The sequence below is a fragment of the Paroedura picta genome, chromosome 16, assembly GCF_049243985.1.
Source record: "Paroedura picta isolate Pp20150507F chromosome 16, Ppicta_v3.0, whole genome shotgun sequence".
NCBI classification, from domain to species: domain Eukaryota; kingdom Metazoa; phylum Chordata; class Lepidosauria; order Squamata; family Gekkonidae; genus Paroedura; species Paroedura picta.
This window is the reverse complement of record NC_135384.1, coordinates 2200269-2219647: the sequence shown is the minus strand read 5'-3', so window position 1 is coordinate 2219647 and position 19379 is coordinate 2200269. Positions and strand designations below refer to the sequence as shown.

Below are 19379 nucleotides of genomic sequence, written 5' to 3'. Positions count from 1 at the left end.
CCCACTTTTCACTTCCTGAAGGGAGTCCCAAAGTGGCTTACAAACACCGTTCCCCTCCTCTCTCCACCACAGGTAGGGGGGGCTGAGCGTTCTGAGAACTGCTCAGCAAGAGCTCTGAAAGAACCAGGACTGGCCCAAGGTCACCCAGTTGGCTGCATGTACCAACAGGTGGAGCGGTCTTTCTCAGCTGCCTGCCAGGTAAAACTGCACCTGTTGAATTTAAGGCTACCCCATCCCACAGAGGCAGCCAGGTTGGTCCCATAGCTCCCGTTGGGTGTTGTTTCAGTAGCCTAACATGGCAAAAAAAACAAACAAACCCTCAGGAATTTAGCACCAAAGAACCCCCCTGTTGTACCTGTGGACACTATTGGACTTTTGAGGTTCTGCATGCCACCACAAAATGGCTGCTGGATAATATCTTCTCATATTGTAGTAGTTATTTCTGAATGCCTTTTCCCCCCCAAGAAAGATGCTATTTTCCTGAAATCTTTTCTGGAACTCCTGTCACTTTGATCAGAGAGCAGCAAGATAGGACTGACTTTTTGCTTTGGGGAGGAGGCAGTGGACAGCCTGTTGGTGATCCCTGACCTAAGCCTTCCGAAGAGTGGCTGTGGGTCCCCAAGAACAAGAAACAGACAGCTGGTGAAACGAGACATTTTTATTGAATAAGCTCTTTAAAGCATCACAATTTTTTCAACGCCCTTCATAGGAATAAGGATTTAGAGCTCAAAATAAGAACTATCTTTTTTTACACCTTGGTTGCTGGATACTTTTTGTGCGCTGCTGCTCAGAATTGCAAAGCCAGTCCACCCTGTCTTGGCTAGGGTGCAGACAAAGAAAAGACTGAGAGATCAGCTTCACACTGGCTCCTGAATCAAAGACAAATCGGGGGGTGAGGAGTTGGGGATGCAGCTAGTGAAAAAAATCCACAATCCACAACAGGAATATAAGGCGTATTTTTCTCTAGCTTTATTTTCATTGTTTCATAGGGTCTGTCAAAAAACCCAAGTCACAGTATGGTTCATTCGGTTATCTGTTTCTAAGCCAGCAAAGGCAGACATCTCTCTGCCCTCTAGAACCTCTTTTTACGTGCTGCCTTGGAGATGAGGGCAGAAACAGTTGTCAGAGAGTTCACCGAAGAAGGCCTCTCAATACATCGATGGCTTCTCTTCGCCCTTGGGATTGGTCAGTTTCTCCAGATTTTTGCTCAGGATGTGATAGAGCTCAGCCTGCAGCAAAACAACATGGGCAATATGAAGAGAATGCTCTCTTTCCTGCCTTCCTCAGGGGAGGGCGGTATGGAAATATAAATAAATAAATAAAATGCCTAATCGGCTCACATAAAACCCACGGATGTCGAGCACCATCATCTGGATTTCCCTGTAGACAGCCTCATCTCGCTCATGAACGAGACACCGGTAGTCCATCTGCAACAAATTAAGAAATGCCTAAGGATCCTGGTTCAAGCATGTTTGTTGCCCCAGTGTTATTCTCCTGGTGAACATCACAATTCTAGGACTCCTGCATCGCAACCAAGAAAGGTGGAGGAAGACATCAAAGGTGTCACTTCCTGGTGGATTTTCGGTTAGACTTTGGATTGGGTCAGAAAAGGGTTGACGGGAGGGAGCAGAACATCTGCTACGTACCACGTGAGTGTCCTTGGAGGCCTTGGCCACCGCATCACCACGCTCTAAGAAATATCTGGAACAGAGAGCAGGGACAGTTCTTACAATGCATACAGCAAGAAACTTTTATCTGCAATAATTGTCCTCTTTGGGCCTGTAGGCACATTCAGAATTATGAGTGCGATGGGAGTAGCCACAAAATGGCTGCCCTAGGAGGCTAAGCCATCTGCAATATGGCTGCCTCAGTTTACCATGGTGCCTGTTGACACCTTTCCAGGCAACTGCCAAGTGTTTTTAGAAAGAGGGCAGGTTTATGTGGGGCTAAAATATTCTTGGAGCTTCTGAGTGGTCAATGGAGATCTGATTGGCTGTTCGGTTCACTGTGTGACCGAAGGTAATCTGCGGCACCCATTTTGTGGCTGGGCCCACCAGAGTGTCAAAATTCCACAGGTTCTCACTAACTCAGGAAGTTGAGGGGCTGCTGTTCTGCAGCATTCATGCATTTTAGTCATCAGATTAACTTAGGTCCCATTTCTCTGTTCAACAAACAGCCAAGACAACCAACAAACCATAAGCATTATCCCCAAGAATGCCTAGAGGGGAGCATTACCCCTGGTATTCCGCTGTGTTCTTTCCGCTATGACCCCCTCTGTCTGCTTACTTGGCAATGGTGGCCTGGAAGCCTTCCGCCTTAGTCTTCAAGGCCACGATCCGCTCCAGGACCTTTTCCTGTTGGAGGAAAGGGGTGGAAAGGAGGTGCGTGTGATGGACGGACAGTAGAAACCCCTTTCACAAATGCCTGCCGTGGTGCCTCTTACCTGAATAGCCACCCCGAAATCATTGCCGTCTTCTATTTTGGGGATCATGTACTGAATCCAGGTAGCGACCTGACAGGGATCAAAGAGGAAGGGATTGGGGAACAGGGTCCGGATTGCTCACCGACCCCCCAAGCCACAGAGACTGCCACGGAGATGTTCATAGCAGTGCCCGTCTAAGGGCAGAAGGAGGGAGGTTCTGCATGTTGCCAACTTACCAAGATGCATTTCTCTCTGAACTCCCGAACTTCAGGTTTGACCCGGTCCAAAAGGGAGACAATGGACTCGTTCCCTTTAAGGTAGCCGCATTTGGGGGCTGGGAACAGGGGACAAAGTGGAGGTAAGGCCATGGAGCTTAGAGAATCCCTCCCATGAACTGACCCCCTCCCCCAAATTTGGTTCCCACTCACCTTCCTTCTCTTCCTCTGTCTCCATCTGTATAAGAAACAAACCAACCCAATGTGAAGATGTCCTGTCATTACAGGTGTATTGGCTCCTGGATCTTTAGGGGATGGAGAGGAAAGGACCGTTTAAATGACTCACCTCATCCTCTTTGGGAGGGGGGTCTGGGATGGGGATATCCAGAGGGGCACGAAGGACCGACAAATCTTTAATGTTCAGTTTGTCTTCCTAGAAAAAGGGGAATAAAGAGGCCTTCAGAATTAGACTGGACTTAGTCCGGTGCTCCTGGAAGACCCACCATGCAAGATGCAGTAGGCCAGGGGTAGTCAAACTGCGGCCCTCCAGATGTCCATGGACTACAATTCCCAGGAGCCCCTGCCAGCAAATGCTGGCAGGGGCTCTTGGGAATTGTAGTCCATGGACATCTGGAGGGCCGCAGTTTGACTACCCCTGCAGTAGACAAAGCCTTGCTTCCTCATTGCCTTGCAGGAAAGGGCATTCAAAGGTACACTGCTTCTGAATATGGAGGCCCCACATGGCTGCGATGGCCATCAGAGCTCAAAGCGAGGCGAGAAAACAAGACACCTCGGAGTTCTCCTACCTTCAAAAACTGATCCAGCTGAACTATTTTGGCAGGTAAAAAGGTGGAGAGAAGTTCTTCTGCCTGTCGGGGGAGACAGAAAAAGAAATCTAAGAGGGTGGGAGGATGTGGAGAGGCAAGGAGGGGAGAAAAGGCAGCAGAAGGTCACCCACCTCTTTAGCAAGGGAGTCTCTGAAATCCGTCATCTAGGAAGAAGAGAAGAAAGTAAAGGACAGAAATCTCTGGGGCCAGGGGGGCGTGGCTCCAGATCCAAATAGGAGGGGCTGCATTCCCAGAGCTTAGCAAGGAGCCCAGAGTGCACTCTGCACATGGTCAGAGGCGCACTTTCTGACTCCTCACGCGCCAGACATCCGGAGCTAAGAAGGGAGGTCTCTTTTTGGAAATCGGCCTCCAGCCGGCCCCCTCCCCAGTTCCCCCCGCCCCACCTTTTTGCGCGTCTCGCCGCTGACTTGGATGGAGGAGGTTTTGGCCATGGCCTTTTTTGGGTCGTCCTGGGGGGGCGTCCGACCAGCTTCGGTGGTCCTTTTTCCCGGAACGAGGCGAAGGCGGAACCGCGGCGAGCGCTGAAAACCCCCGGCTCGTTTTCACTTTCGCATTCCCACGTTCCGCCCCCCGCCCGCCCCCTTCCACCTGCTCCCCCCCCAGCAAGTTTCAGGGGGTTATTTTTGCGGGGGGGGGGCAAGACACCAAGCAGCCCCCCTTCCTTTCCCTCCCACCCACCCACCCCTCTCCTTTGCAAATACACTTTTGCAAAATAAAAAACTTTTGCAGGGGACGAATGCAAGGGCCTTAGATCTGCCCCTCCCTCTCAGGTGCACGCCTGCCCCCCTCCCCCGGCGCCTAATTCTTTTGCAGCCGCTTCCTACGCAGGCGGGGGGTGTCAGTCTGGGTTTAACACGCGCCCGGATCAACCCCTCCGGCGGATCCCGCCTTGCAAGCCTCGATCCCCGCTGCGGCACTCTGCGTGCGCTCAGAGGACCCCTCTCCCCCGGGCCCGCCGGGGCGCGTGCAGTTCTTCCTCCCCGTCTCCGGGTGTCTCTCTTGGCCGGCCTGGCGGGGTTGGTTTCTTTTTCTTTTCTGGATCTTGCGCCTTCATTTCCTGCCCCCCCCCTCCCTCCTCTTTGCACTTCTGCCACCAGCTGTTGGAAGTTTCGCTCCACCAAAGGGAGGGGGGAGCACTCGGGGTCCACACCTGCCCCCCCACAGGTAAGCCCCCCCTCCTCTTTGCAGATAGGAAGCCTCACCCCCCCCCTCTCTCTTTTTGACACTAGATGCACCCCCCTCCCCCCACCCGCCCATTGGACTCGTGCAAAGTTTTGCAAAAGGCTGCGAAAGCGAAAGTGGAAGGCGGGGCCCGCCCCATTGATTCATGCAACCCCTGCAATGATTGGGTGGGTGTTTCTTGGCGGGGGCGTCTCGTTGAAGGCGCGGGGCAGCATCCAGTGAAGGAATCAGGGCCGCCGCTGCTTGGTTTTGGGACTGGAAACTTTGCAGAGAGAGCAGCGCGCCTCCTTCGCCCCCGTAGCCCCTTGCAGGGGTGGAAGTAAAGAGGGTGAGAAACCCCTGGAGAAACGCAGGCCTCCCCTTGGGGAAATGCCCCCCTCGGTGTCTGGTGAGCCAGGATCCTGATCTTCTGTGTCCCGCCTCTCTTGGTCCTCCCCCCCCCCCCGGGGCAGCCATGGAGCCTGAATTCACAGATCTTCGGTACCAGCTGGTGACAGCCCTGATCCGGAGCCCCTCGGATCTCAACCAGGAAGCCTTGCAGTGCCTGGTGGAGATTCCCCTTCCCCTGGCCAAGAAGTACAAGGAGATTGACGTGAAGGGCATCATGCAGGCCAACACCCGTGGAGAGGTAAGGGTGAGCTGAATGGGAGATTGGGAATGGGTTGGGGCAGAGACTGACCCAACTCCCCCTCCTCTAGAACCATCCCTGTGCTTTAGAAACTATGCAGGGGAAGCATTTCCCATGCCCGCCAGGAAAAGCTTCGCCGGTGGGACTTTGGCCTGTAGTGCAGAAATTTGTACCTACTGAAGACTCTTTTTTTTTTTTTAAAGAAAAAGAGAAGCCCCTTGCTTAAGGAGTTCCAATTAACGTAATCCTCTCTCTCTCCCAGACCCAAAGGGATCTGAGGACGATCTCGACCGCTCTGAACATCCTCGAGAAGTACGGGCGTAACCTCCTGAACCCTCACAAGCCCCGTTTCTGGCGCACGGTCAAGTTCAACAACCCCGTTTTCCGGGACACGGTGGACACCATCCAGGTGAGAAGGACGCAGAATCCTAGAATAGAATCCTAGAATCCTAGAGTCGGAAGGGACCTCGTGGGTCATCTAGTCCAACCCCCTGCACCATGCAGGACATTCCTGCCTCCTCCATCCAACCCCATATAGCTTTTATTTATTTTCTATTTAAACATAATTATTTTGTTGGACCCCTCCAGCAGAAAAACCGGGCTGAATCGAAGCCCCCCTCCTCCTGAGATCTTTCTGAAACATTCCCATAGAACGAGCCTCGGTTAGGTTCTGTGGGGAGGGGGCCACCACCAACCAGGCCCTGCTTCCAAATTTTCTTTGCCTCCACGTTTCTGACAGGGCGGGCGGGATGTTCTTCGCCTCTACGGCTACTCGGAAGAACAGAGCGACGGGCTCTGCTTCCCTGAACACCTGCAGGAACCGGACATCCCCCGCGTGGCCTCCATCACGGTGGACATCATGCTCTTACGGGCTGAGCTGAACCTTCTCCTTTCGGTATGGGGGGGGGGGCAGACCAGGGTGATGAGGGAAGAGGCATGCTGGGAGATGCTTCATCCTGTTCTTTCGTTTCTTTTTTTTTTAACCTTTTAGGACAACCACCCCGACCCTCGGGTTCTGCAGGAGTTGATGCAGGAGGGGAACAGCTTAGAGGTGAGCAAAGGAATGGGGAAGGAGAACAGTGGGCCCAGCCGGAGCTGGTGGGTGTACACCATTTCCCCCGGTCTGCAAAAGGCCATGTCATTGAATCAGAGTTGGAAGGGACCTTCAGCCCCCTGTGGGTCATCTAGTCCAACCCCCAGCAGAAGGCAGGAAATTCACCGCACCTACTGTGTCCCTAATTCCATGCCCAGATGATGCCCCCCTCCCCCGCAAACCAGAATCTCCGGCCAGTCTCGCTTGCTATGAGAGCCATGGCGGTTAGATTGTCGGACTGGGGCTCTTAGCCTCACCCACCTCACAGGGTTGTTGTGGGGATAAAATGAAAGAGACGAAGACAACGTAAGCCGCTGTGGAGTCTCCACTTGGTGCGTAAATACAGGACATAATAAATAAGTTGCTCATGAGCCACTCTTTAAGGGCTGAGCCCCCCACCTGTCATGAATAAAATGTGTGAGGTCTTGGTGTGGATAGGCCTCGTCCTTGTCTCTTTCCCAGGGCAACCTCCTGGTAGACGTGGCACCGGATCGCACGCCCCTGCACTCAGCCCCGGCTTTGTCGCACACAGGTAATGTGAAGCAAAGAGGGGCTAGCAGTAACAATGACCCCTGCACTCCCGCGTGTGACATTCGAGATCCTGCGACTTTTTTTTTTTAGATTAAAAGAAAACTCACTAGTTTTTCACACCCACATTCACACACACACAAGTCTATTGCTTGATCTGGGAACTTCTGGGTCCAGCTTGGGACTCCTTAACACTAAGCTTCTCACCCTTGGCGCTATAGAGCAGGGCCCCCCCCCCATCTTTTTGAGGCTGTGGACACACTTGGAATTCTGACCCTTCGCCTACCCCAGTCTCACCGTGGGCTGTGTTGGCAGGAGCTTCCGAAGCCATGTTTTTTTTACAAATCTGCACAAAATCCTCACCTCGCCCTGGCCCCTTTCCATTAACGCTTGGTGAGTTGGGGGCCCGGTTGTCACGCCCTCCAAAAATGCTCGTGTGCCTCTGAGAGGGTCTCAGCACTTGGAAATGCTGAATGGCAAAACCTTTCCGTAAGTTATATACCAGGGGTAGTCAAACTGCGGCCCTCCAGATGTCCATGGACTACAATTCCCATGAGCCCCTGCCAGCATTCGCTCCTGGGAATTCTAGTCCATGGACATCTGGCGGGCCACAGTTTGACTACCCCTTGTATATACCATCAGCAGGGGGTGGCTTCCCTTGGCTAAACACCTCGATTGCCTTGATCTCTTCCCCACTTTTCTCTGCCCCGCCACGCACAGAGTACCTGCCTCCGGATTCCTGCCTGCTTTGCGGTTTGGAGCCCCCCTCGCTACACTGCCCCTCCTGCGCCCAGTCTCTGTGCCCGGACTGCGACCGCCTCTTCCACAAGCACCCCTCGCGGAAGCATCACCAGCGGGTGTCCCTGAAGGAAAAAGCATGGCGGAACACGCTGCCACCCAGGTAGCAAATCGGCGAGATCTGTTTTTATCTGAGCCGTCCCTGCAATCACGCCTTCCCCGTGGCAGAGGTCTCGGCGAGGCAGGGCACCCTGTGAGATTGCAAGTGTAGTCGTGGAGGCTAGGGGCTCGTGGCTTTAGGATCGGGGTTTGGCTGTCCTGCGCATGAAACAACTGAAGATCTATGCAGGCTGCATCGGGTAAGGTTGTAGGACCGAGGTCCCAAACCTTTCGTGACCCAACAATTTGCACAGCCAGGCAAAAGTCTCTCCGGTCAGGCGAAAGTCTCTCACGGCCTTGCCCACTTTCTAAAAACTGCTGGGGGATGTCCCGAAATGTGTCAGCAGTTCCACAGTGGGCCCACGGGCACCAAGTTGGAGATCCCGGCTTTAGGGTGAACTGGGCCCTTCAAAAAGCTTGTGCGGAATGTATGGCGGGAAGGTCGGATTTGGCGTTACTCTCTTCAACTCAGTTGGCCGCTACAGATAAAAGTTCAAACTCTGCTTCACCGAACCGTCCTTCCTCTTCCAGCCTCTCCACGGTGACCACCGATGCAGCGTCTTTCCCCCCGCCGATGGAAGGGTGGCGTAGCCTGCCTGCCCAGCCGCCACCCCCGCGCCCGGCCTGGTTTTGTGCCGCCTGCCGCACCCTCAACGATGCCCGCTCCGTGCTGTGCGTGGCCTGCGACCGCCCCCGGGGCTGCAAGATACCCGTCAGCCTCACTCCCGAGGACCAGATGGCCCGGGGGCAGTGGTCGTGCCAGTCGTGCACCTTCGAGAACGAGCCGTCCACGGTGTTGTGCGCGGTGTGCGAGAGACCCCGGCTGTCTGGGAGGCCGGGCACGGGGGATGCCAAGCCCCTCGTGGCCTGGGGGGAGCCGACAGAGCTGCAGCCGGAAGAGGTGAGAATGTGCTCTTGAGCCAGGGGAGCCCAACGCCCCTCACTTCCCTTCCATGATCATGAGGCCTAGTGACTTTCTTTTGCTTCTTTATTTCGTTTTGCATCTCCAGGAATCCATCTTTGGTCCCGGGCTCTCCCTGTGTTCCTGCAGCTTAATTTGAGGGAGGGTTTAGTTTAGCCCCGGGATATATTTTCAGCGCCAAGATCGAGCCATAAATCGCTTATTTACGAAGAGAAATTACATTGGCCATCTATCATCCTTTGGGGATTCTGAGGAGAGCTTTCTTGGGCAACGTATCATGTTCAGGCTGATTTTTATTCCTTTTAAAGACTGATCACAGCACGGACCTCCCTGTGGCTAGAGGGGTCTCCAACATATTTCCCGTGGGCACCCGTCGATGTCTTCCTTGGTGTGTGTCGGGTGTTTTTAGGAAAATGGGTGGGGCTTTGGCCCAGCAACGCCTCTGATTGGCCACCGAAGATTTGATTGGCTGTGGAGATTTTTAAAAATGTTTTTGTAGCAGCCGTCACCACAGCACAAGGCTCTGTCCAGCGTGAATGAGGGCAAGGGGGGGGGCAGCCCTTTTCGGGCAGGCTCCGCCCCCAGTGATGTTCGGTGCCTCTCCGCTCTCCGTCGCGTCTCGCAACTCTCCCCTTCTTCTCCGCAGCTCCCCGGCTGGCAGTGTGAGCACTGCACCTTCTGGAACCACATCCCCAGCCGGGTGTGCGAAATATGTAACCGCACCAGCCAGCGAGGTGACTGTAAACCCGCACCGCTGATCTGCAAGCCGGAGGGGGAGGAAAAGCCCCAGAAAGAGCCCGCCGATGTCAAGCCAGAACCAAAGTGTCCGTCAAAGTCCCTCTCCCAAGAGGAGGCCGAACATCGGAGGCAGGAGAAGCTGCGAGAGGACGGCCAGAAGATCGTCGCCATGATCAGGGTGAGGCCGCCCCCGGGAAGGGGGGTTCCCTGCGCAGCTTTCTGCGCCCGTAGTGGTTCAGAGCGGCAAGCCGAGTTTGATTCCCCGCCCCTCCACACGCAGCCAGCTGGGTGACCCTGGGCTCTAACAGTCTTGTTAGAGCTGTTCTAACAGCAGTTCTACCAGAGCTCTCCCAGCCACACCTACTTCACAGAGTGTCTGTTGCGGGGAGAGCAAGGCCCCTTTGAGACACCTTTGAGAAGTGAAAAGCGGGATATAAAAAACAGCTTCCCTCCTGAGGCCTTTCAAGTTTCCATACCCTTTTATTTCCCAGGATGCCCTGTGAAAATAATTCCAAACTTGTAGCAAAGACGTTTTGCCCTTGCTTCCTGGCCTGGGGAGAATATAACCTTCCACTCGCAGGCAGCCTTCTATAGCAGGCTGGCAGGGGCTCATGGGAATTGTAGTCCATGGACACCTGGAGGACCACAGGTTGACTACCCCTGTTCTATAGAACAGGACTGTCCTAATGACCATGGTGGTGTGGTAGCCCTGCAGGTCCCTAATCCGACATTCTCCGTGGCCCCCTGCTTCCTTCCCCTCTTTAGGGCACGCCCACCCTGCCGCCAATGGGCCACAATCTCATGTCCTGTCTCCCCCGCCCCAGGAAGCGGAGGCCGTGGGCGTGGTCCCCGAGATGGTGGCTGCCGCCGTGCGCTACTCGGGGACGGAGATCCCTCTGGCCTGGCTGAATTCGGAGCTCCCTGGTGTCCTGGAAGAGGTGGCGGAGATGGCCACGCAGCGAGGGGTGGAAGAGCCGGGGGGCGGCCTGGGCGCGATGACCTACCAGGAAGCCCAGACGGCCTGGATGGAGAGCCAGGGGGACACGGATGAAGCCGTTAGCCGATGCCTCGCCGCCCGCCGTAGCAAGGTCAGCCCTGGAGGTGCATGGGGGGGGTGGGGGGGGCTGGGATCCCAAGCCAAGAAACAGCCCTCGGGCGGAAGGGTTTCAAGGGAAACGCGGGGAGGTTTAAAGGGATGATGCGGAAGGGGCCTGTTAAGAAACCGGAGGAAGAGGAGGGGCTTAGGACGGAACTGGCTGGAGGGAGCCGGGATTTTGTGGGAGGAGCCTACTCAGTGGGTGGAGCTTTCCACCCAGGTTTCACCCCCCAGGCCTCCAGGAATTTCCCCCGTGGAGCTGGCAACCCTGCTCCTTACGCCTCGGCGTGTGCCGGCTCTTGCCCTGACTGCCCTTTCCCCGAGCAGGTCCGGGAGCTGAAGGCGCTGGGCTTTGCGGAGCGGGGCCCCGTGCTGCAGGCCCTCTACCAGAACAAGGGTGACCTCTGGCAAGCCCTGGTGCAGCTTCAGCGGCAGCGCCTGGAGCCCTTCCACCTGCGCTTGTGGGAGAGCGAAGAGCCCCCCCTCGACTTCAACAGCCCCGACCGGCAGGTGAGGCCCGGAAGGCGGGGGCAGGGGGACTTCGGGCGAGCGTGTCCCCCCCCCTTCTGCGGCTCTTGCCCACGGCTCTGCTGCGGCTCTCCTCTCCAGGCTCTCCTGCGGCGTCTCCTGGCTTCCCTCTCCCTGCCCAGCTGGGGCCGCGCAGAGCTGGTGGTTTCGCTGATGCTGGAGAAGCCGAGCGAAGGCGGCTGGGAGCTGGCGGACATCGTGGAGGCCGTGAAGGCGTCTCCCAGCCGGGACTTCATCAAGCGCCTGCTGAGCTGGGAATGCGCCGTCTGCAGCTGGGCCCTGCCACGCAACAAGGTCGGTGGCAACGCGCTGGGATCCAGAGGCTTTGCCGTGGGGGGTTAATGGATCCAGGGCTGGAGGAAAGGCAGGGAATCTTGTTTCTGAACTTGGCTTGATATCCTGCTTGGTGTTGGGGTTGAGAGTCGCGTTGTTCCCTGCCTTTTCGGCTCTCGCTGGGTGGAAAGGAGGCACACGAACAATTTCAATAAATAAAGCTGGTTTGGGGGGGTCGGCCCTTGCTCCTTTTGACGGCCGCTGCCTTCTCCCCCGGCAGATGCAATCGCTGACGTCGTGTGAATGCACCATCTGCCCCGAGTGCTTTGCCCAGCACTTCACCATCGCCGTGAAGGAGAAGCACATCACGGACTTGGTGTGCCCGGCTTGCTCTGAGCCGGAGATCAGCGACGAACGGGAGCTCCTGAGTTACTTCTCCACCCTCGACATCCAGGTGCCCGCCCAGCTTCCACCCCCAGCCTAAGATGTCTGCTGGCTCAAGAAAGATTGGGGACCCCTGGTCTAGAGCCGACCTCCCTGCAAACCCACAGTTACTCCTCCCTTCCGTGGGGATGGAGCGACCGATGGTTCCCTTCCTCCTTTCTGTCCTTAAAAGAAAAAGCAAGCTGAGCACCACCCACCTCATCCCCTACTCTCTCTGCTCTCTCTGCTTCTTTCCCCCCCAGCTACGCAGCTGTCTAGACACCGAAACGTACGAACTCTTCCACAAGAAACTGACCGAGAGAGTGCTCATGCGCGACCCCAAATTTCAGTGGTGTACGCATGTAAGTGAGGGCCGGGGGGGGGGGGGCGGGCGCCGTTATGTGCTGCCAAGTAGTTTCTAATCCCCCCACCCCACCCTGGAATTGATGGCCCTTGCTGAGTGGGGTTCTGTGTTTTGTAATCCCCGTCCCGCTGTCCCCTCCTCTCTAGTGTTCCTTCGGATTCATCTACGAGTCGGAACAGCTGGAAGCGAAATGTCCGCAGTGCCGGAAAAGCTTCTGTGTCCAGTGCAGGCGGCCGGTCAGTGCGGTGTGGGGCTGGTGGGGGGAGCAGGGGGGACCCTGAATCACGACATGAAGGGCTTGTGGTCGGGGGTCCGCAAGGGGGCCGGGCTGGGGGACGAACCCGTGGAATGGAGGCCTTGTGCCTACGTGGGGTGTGTCTCGGAGAGGGCTGGGTCAGCCGGGTGAGGGGGTGATTCACCCCAATACGGTCTCCCTCATTAGGTTTGGGGCAGGTGACCCCCAGGTTTATAATCAATCCCCAGATGATGGAGATCACTTGTCCAGAAGAAAATGGCTTCTTTGGAGGGAGGACTCTGTGGTATTTTACCCAGCGGAGGCCTTGCCCCCCCCTCTCTCAACCTACACGTTGGCAGGAATTCCTCATGCCAGAGCTGACAATCCAAAAGCCAGTTTGGTGTAGTGGTTAGGAGTGCGAACTTCTAATCTGGCATGCCGGGTTCGATTCTACGCTCCCCACATGCAACCAGCTGGGTGACCTTGGGCTCGCCACGACACTGATAAAACTGTTCTGAGCAAGCAGGAATATCAGGGCTCTCTCAGCCTCACCCACCCCACAGGGTGTCTGTTGTGGGGAGAGGAATGGGAAGGCGACTGTAAGCCGCTTTGAGCCTCCTTCGGGTAGGGAAAAGCGGCATATAAGAACCAACTCTTCTTCTTCTTCTTCTTTCTTCTTCTTATTGCTCATTTATTTAACCTGGTATTGTTTTCCCAGGGCTCTCCAGGAAGTTATTCAGATATCTCGTTGATTAATTTATTCCCGAGTCAACGTTTTCACTTTCCGTTTGAGGCTGCTTGGAAAGTCCCCTCGCAAGCCATTAATTCTGGGCCCCACCTTGAGTCCCAACAGAACAGGCAGAGTGGCATTCTTCGCCGAACCCGGCTCTTACAGAGCCATTAGAGATGGTCTGAAAGGATTTTTGGTGGTGGTGGTGGGGGGGGGGGGGAAATCAATCTTTAAATACAAATGGATGTTAGAAGTCAAAAAGATCAAAACGGAGCCATTTGTCTCTTTGCGCTGGGAAGTAGAACTCCCACACGTTCTCCTTGGAAGATGAAAAGACAGTCCTTGAGGTACGGCAGATGCAAAAGGAAATGCAAGAACGGTAAAACAAGTTTATCAGTTTGGAAGGACATTTGTGTAGGGAGTAATCTTTTGTTTAGAGAGAATGCAGACTTTTTTTAAATCTTTTGTTGCCTGAATTATTGCTTGCAAGTTGGAAGCGTTTCTTGAGCCAAGCCAAAACCAGCCTCTAAATAGGACCTTAATCCTGCAGTTTCAGGTATAGCCCAAAAATTATTTGTTGGAGTCAGCGCATGATCTGGGTCTGTTTAGTGGATGCCCAGCACAAGGAAGATTCCTGCAATCTAAGGCACAGCCGAAGATTGTTCTGGGCTAGACTTGTCCCTTTTTGAAAGGGTTTTTAAATTTTTTAAAAATTATTTATTGACCTCATGTCTCACCTTGACTTTCTCCCTGGTAGGAATGTGAAACAATGTACCCCTTACCTTAAATTAGGCCTGCCTATTTCTAGGCTGACGTTTTAGCTTCATCATTGTTCAGTTATTGTGCTGGGAAGTCTTAACTGGGCCTTGGGTCATGGTGGATCTTGAGATGTACCCTCTGGTCTTGTGCTAACGGGTTTTCCTCCATCATTAAACTGTTTAGGGAAACTGTGGCCCATCTCAGCAATTTGGCTTTTTTATGAGTCCTTGCCGGCTGGGGACAGATAGAGCCCCCCGGCACCTGGCTGCGGGAACAGGGGGCGGACCTAGAGTGTGGGAACTGCCTTAACACTGCCTGTTTTGTGACAAGCCTCTGACACATACACCTGTCCCATTATACTTTGTATGGGAAGGGGAGGGGCAGTTTGTCTGTTTACAGAAGATGTCTTCATTAATCCTGGTCATTAGTAACTCCTGTTATCCATAATGTTCTAATTGCAATCATGCAGTAGAAGGTCATTGGACCCTGTTAGACGGGGCCACGAGAACCCTCACACCCTGGAACTCATTGGGTAAAGCTGCCAGGCAGTGCTTGGCAAGCAGTGGGAGGGTTTTGGGGGGAGGCAGCATCTCAGGAGAAAAAAGAATAACAAGGTCTGGTCAGCTTACGGGAAGTTGTGACCATGGAGTCCTTGGCGATTCCCAGAGCTACCCCAAAGTGACACGGTCACTCTAGGAATCACCAAAACTCTATAGTCAAGATGTCCTGTCAGTTGACAAGGCCTAATTGTTCTTTTAACTTTTTCTCCCCAGGACACTTCCCCCCCCCTCTCCCACCACCCCAGGCCCATTTCTGCCCATTCACCCCCTAATTAAGTCTCCCGCCTTAAGCATGTAGATAGGAACCCTGTCCCTGGGTGACTTGCGCCAGTCAGATATTCTTGGCTTAACCCTACCCTACAGGGTTGTTGGGTGGAGAAAATGGGGAAAGGAAAGCCATCTATTCTGCCCTGAGCTCCTAGAGTGAAAGCGGAGATTAAAAACAAAACAGAACACCCTGCCGGACACAGAGACGAAAAGAAAAACATGACTTCTGCGATCCATTTGGTATTTGAGAGAATACCAAACCATGTTGTGCTGACTTACAATTTCTTACTGATCTGGTTGAGCTAATCAGATTCCAGCTGAATCGGGTGCGATGACATCAGCGTTTGGATCAATTTTCGGATCAGTGTCTTGAGCTTGTAGAACTCCCTGGAGCAATGATATCACTGCTGCTTTCGGGAAGAGAGCATTTTGCCTAATGGCTTGGCCGGCATGCCGGTCTTTCCCCACGCCTTCCTTAGGAGGATTTTGCTCAGGTCTGCCTTACGTCAGTGTTTATTCACAGCGTCTAAATGGCTGGACTTTCCCCCCCTTTATGAAACAGGAAACATTGACATTGTGCTTGCTCCTGCATACACCGACAAAACCTTATCTTTTCTCCACACCTGGTTTCTTCTGCTGTGGAGGGAAGCCGTGGGGGGGGGGGGAGATTGTTGGCTCTTCCTGACGCCTGCTCTCGCTTCCTCTTCCCCCGGCCAGTGGGAGCCGCAACACCAAGGCCTCTCTTGCGAAGGTTTCCAGGAGTGGAAGCGGACCAACGACCCCGAATACCAGGCTCAGGGCTTGGCTGCGTACCTGCAGGAGAATGGCATTGGTGAGATTGGTTTCCACGGTTCCAGGGCACAGGGAGAGGCGCGCCCTTCTCCTCTTGTCTGTTTTATCTGCACAACAGCCCTGTGAGGTAGATCAGGCTGAGAGGATGGGACAGGTCAAAGATTATCCAGCAGGATTCAATGGCGGAGGGTGGGGAGGGATTAGAACCCCCCCCCCAGGTCCCAGATTAAGCAGATCATCCTAGCCACCTCGGCTTTGTGGTTAGAAACAGTGGCCTCAGTCCTGGAGAATTGGGGTTGATTCCCCACTCCTCCACGTGCAGCTAGCTGGGTGACCTTGGGTCAGTGCCAGTTCTCGTAGAACTCTCAGCCTCGCCTTTTTAGAATCATAGAGTTGGAAGGGACCTCCAGGGTCATCTAGTCCAACCCGCTGCAGAAGGCAGGAAGCTTACAACTACCGGCCCACCCACAGCGACTCCCAATTCCATGCCCAGATAAGGCCACCCTTCAAAAAACCAGAATCCCTGGCCAGGCTTCACAGGGTGTCTGTTGTTGGGAGAGGAAAGGTAGGCGATTGAAAGTCACCTTGGGACACGTGAAGCCTTCTGGAGTGATGTGGGGCCTGTCACAGTTCTCTCGGAGCTCTCCCGTCCTCACCTATCTCACAGGGTATCTGTCGTGAGAAAAGGAAGGGAAGGCGATTGTAAGCCACTTTTGAGGTTCCTTCGGGTAGGAAAAAGCCTGGTACATAAAGCCCGCTCTTTTCTGCACTCCTGGGACAGACAACTCAGGCCCCCTCCTCCCATAATGCCTTGGGGTGGGGTGCCAGTGTGTGCGGGGGGGGGGGTCCCCCGCCTTCCTGACCTCCTCTCTTGTTCCCCGACCAGCTTGCCCCAACTGCAAGTTCTCGTACGCCCTGGCCCGGGGCGGCTGCATGCACTTCCACTGCACCCAGTGCCGGCACCACTTCTGCAGCGGCTGCTACAGCGTGTTCCATGCGAAGAACGTAAGCGCTGCGGAGAGGGGGGTGCCTTCGGGGGACGGGGCAGGCAGGCATCGGGGTCCGCTGAGCTCGGCGTGTGTCTGTGCTGCCCCCAGCTGCCCGGCCTCACCCTCTTCTCCGTCCCCCCCCCCCAGAAATGCCCACTCCCCGGATGCTCCATCAAGCTGTCCCTGCACGCCCACCACCCCCGCGACTGCCTCTTCTACCTGCGGGACTGGGATGTCCGTCGTCTGCAGCGGCTCTTGCAGGTGAGTGTCTTATGGGGGGGGGGCAGGGAAGAGGGGCCAGAGGGAAGCCAGGCCTGCCACTGAGGGAACGGGGAGGAAGGGGGGAGGTGGGGCTGGCGATGGGAGGTCAGAAGGGACCGTCCGAATCTCATGCTCGACACCTCCCCATCCCAGGATAATGGAGTCGTGTTCAACACCGATCCGCCCGCCGGGACCCGCCCGAACACTGGAGGTGAGTGCTGAAGGTTGCTCTGAGTCACGGTTTAAAATCTCCAGCGAGGACTTGCGATAAATAAAAACCGAGTCAGGCATCGGCCGTTCTAAATAAATCTGTCTTCAATTCTCCTCCTGGAGACCGACAGTGAGGGGGGCCCAAGCACCACTCTGAGGGGGTTTTGTAATCTTGGGGCCACCACCAAAACGGCCTTCTCTCTTGTGCTCACCGGGGGGGCAGGGGGGGCTTCCTCGATTGGTGGTGAAGCCAGGAGAACCTCTCCCTGCGATCTTAATCCATGTCACGCACAAGCCAAACATCCCCACCTCCAAGAGACAACTGCAGTTCCAAGTTAAGCCTTTTTTGGGGGGTGTGGGGCCTTCCAAACGATGGTCTTGATTTCTTTCTCCTGCAGGGGGGTGCCAAGTGATGGAGCAGAAGGAGACCGTGGCGGGACTGAAGGACGAACCTTGTGGGAGGGAGACCCAAGCCGGATATGCTGGCCTTTGTCAGTGAGTAGCACCTCGGTGGGGCGTTGCGGATTGGGAAGCCCTGGGGGAAGTTCCTAATCTGACTGTGCTAAATACACATCTCCTTCGATGCTCCCTGCAGGGTATTCTTCATATCCCACCTCCTACCTGATCCTTTAACTGGAGATGCCGGGGATTGAACCCGGGGGCCTTCTGCACGCCAGTCAGATTCTTTAGCACTAAGCTATGGCCCTTCCCCACAAGAGGCTCTTCACCTCTTTCCGTCTCTTCCCACCCACCCGCCCAGGGCACACTACAAGGAGTATCTGGTCAACCTCATCAACAGCTATTCTCTCGACCCGGCTGTCCTCTACAATCTGCAGGAAGTCGAGCTGGTCTGGCAGAGACACCTCCCAGCTGTTCAGCTGCCACCACAGGGACCCACCGAAGAGGACGACTCCTACGCTGGGCGCTTGATCAAGGTGAAACGGGGTTCCCTAGTTGCAAATGGGGAGGGGGATTTTGATTGGGGGGTCCTGGGAAAGCCAAACAAGGTCACCCACTTGGCTGACCTCTTTTTCTTTTCTTTTTTAATCCAACCTGCTGCAGAAGCTAATGGACGAGGTGGGGCTGGGCCCGAAAATCCCACGCAGGCAGAAGACCGATGCCCGAGGGCTGCATTAGCCTGGACGGGGTTGAGAATCACAATCTTGGCTCCCTTCATCAGGGAGGGAAATAACAGAGATCTGCAGAAGTGGAGTTTGGTGGGAGTGGATGTTCTGAAGTAGTGGTTAACATTTTGGAGTGTCTTTACTCTTGAGGGTCCAGGATGCAATTTGAACACCCCCGTATCCACTAGGTGGAGGTTGCAGGGGTGGTGTAAGTACAAGGAGGGGTCTGAATAGATGACGTTTGCCTCCACTAAAATTCGCCATGATTGCCCTTCCCCACCACCATCTTCTCAGCGAATATTCAGGCCCCTCTTGGGAGAGCTGGGGAAGGAAGAGGCCTCCTGATGGTTTCAAACACCCTGTTTGCACATTGCAAGCCCCCGCCCCGGCCACGCATTGTAAGCTGGAAGGATCTTGTGGGAGAGGGCACCGAAGAGGTGGAATTTAATGTCTACAAAACCCAGTTCTGGAATAGTTTTAAGGATGTGTTTCCTGGATTTTATAAGAATGATTTTTATAGGCGCAGACAGGAAAAAGGAGGCGTCCAGAAATTATTCAGTGATCGGACAAAATTCTGTGCTGTGGTCCGGGTTTCCCTGACTCTATACTGTTCTTGTTCCTGTACATCTTTTACCTGCTCCCAGGTGTTCATCTGCAATCTTTGGGAAATGTAAACCCCCCCCAATAAATTGTTCTGTGATTTAAACAAACAAAAAAGTGCTCTTGTTGATCCTTAGCTCCCAGGGGACCCCCTCTTTAACAACTTCTACATAGTAAAACACCACTGTGCTATCACCCAACTCTCCGGGGCCTGGGACGGGCAGGATTTGGGATTTGGGGAGGGGAGGCGTCTCATCGACTCCACCCTGCAAGGCAGCCATTTCCCCCAGGGTCTCTGGTATTGGTCACCTGGATTGTAATTCTGGGCGATCGCCAGGCCCCCACCTTTGCCTGCCTGGTGCCAGTTTCCTCCTTCCAGACGCTCATGAGGGGAGAGAGAGCTTTAACGCCCGCTGTGTCTTCAGTCTTGCTCTGGTTCTGTTCTCCTCCCGGCCTCTGGAACGGCCATTCGGATGCCAGCTAGTGCTTGTTCTAGCTGCCGTTCCCCACTGTGTGTTTTGATTCCTTGTTCAGCCCCGTGTGGTGGGGCTCGGTGCAGCCCGGTTGTACTGTTTCACCCGGCGGATGGGTTTGAACTCAATTAACTCTGTTGTGTTTGGGTTGCGAGTTTTTCGACAAGACTCAGCTGCAGCTCAGTGACTCAGCTGTGGGTCACGGGAGGAGTCGGCCGGGCT

At 54.8% G+C, this 19379-nt stretch overlaps 2 protein-coding genes across 4 annotated transcripts; one reads left to right on the top strand and one right to left on the bottom strand.

The window, feature by feature from the left end:
- Nucleotides 1-643: 643 nt before the first annotated feature.
- LOC143826701 (proteasome activator complex subunit 2-like) lies at nt 644-4053 on the bottom strand. The gene is made up of 11 exons (XM_077315603.1): nt 3869-4053; nt 3596-3628; nt 3444-3506; nt 2984-3070; nt 2851-2875; nt 2659-2756; nt 2444-2512; nt 2287-2354; nt 1647-1701; nt 1341-1427; nt 644-1229 (listed from the first exon to the last, which is right to left on the bottom strand). Exons 1-11 carry the CDS (start codon nt 3914-3916, stop codon nt 1149-1151), a joined length of 714 nt encoding a protein of 237 aa, XP_077171718.1. The 5' UTR covers nt 3917-4053; the 3' UTR covers nt 644-1148.
- Nucleotides 4054-4205: 152 nt separating this feature from the next.
- RNF31 (ring finger protein 31) lies at nt 4206-18811 on the top strand. Of its 3 annotated transcripts, none has more exons than XM_077315595.1 (22): nt 4206-4649; nt 5141-5295; nt 5558-5704; nt 6035-6190; nt 6287-6346; nt 6851-6920; nt 7637-7817; nt 8345-8714; nt 9382-9651; nt 10298-10561; nt 10897-11079; nt 11179-11391; nt 11651-11824; nt 12057-12155; nt 12304-12393; nt 15426-15540; nt 16387-16505; nt 16637-16750; nt 16904-16961; nt 17359-17455; nt 17721-17895; nt 18023-18811. In XM_077315595.1, exons 2-22 carry the CDS (start codon nt 5272-5274, stop codon nt 18095-18097), a joined length of 3054 nt encoding a protein of 1017 aa, XP_077171710.1. In that variant the 5' UTR covers nt 4206-4649; nt 5141-5271; the 3' UTR covers nt 18098-18811. The 3 variants fall into 3 exon arrangements, with proteins under 3 accessions (XP_077171710.1, XP_077171709.1, XP_077171708.1); XM_077315594.1 differs by having other exon boundaries at nt 5120-5295; XM_077315593.1 differs by lacking the exon at nt 4206-4649 and having other exon boundaries at nt 4712-5295; nt 18026-18811.
- The last annotated feature ends 568 nt before the right edge of the window (nt 18812-19379 follow it).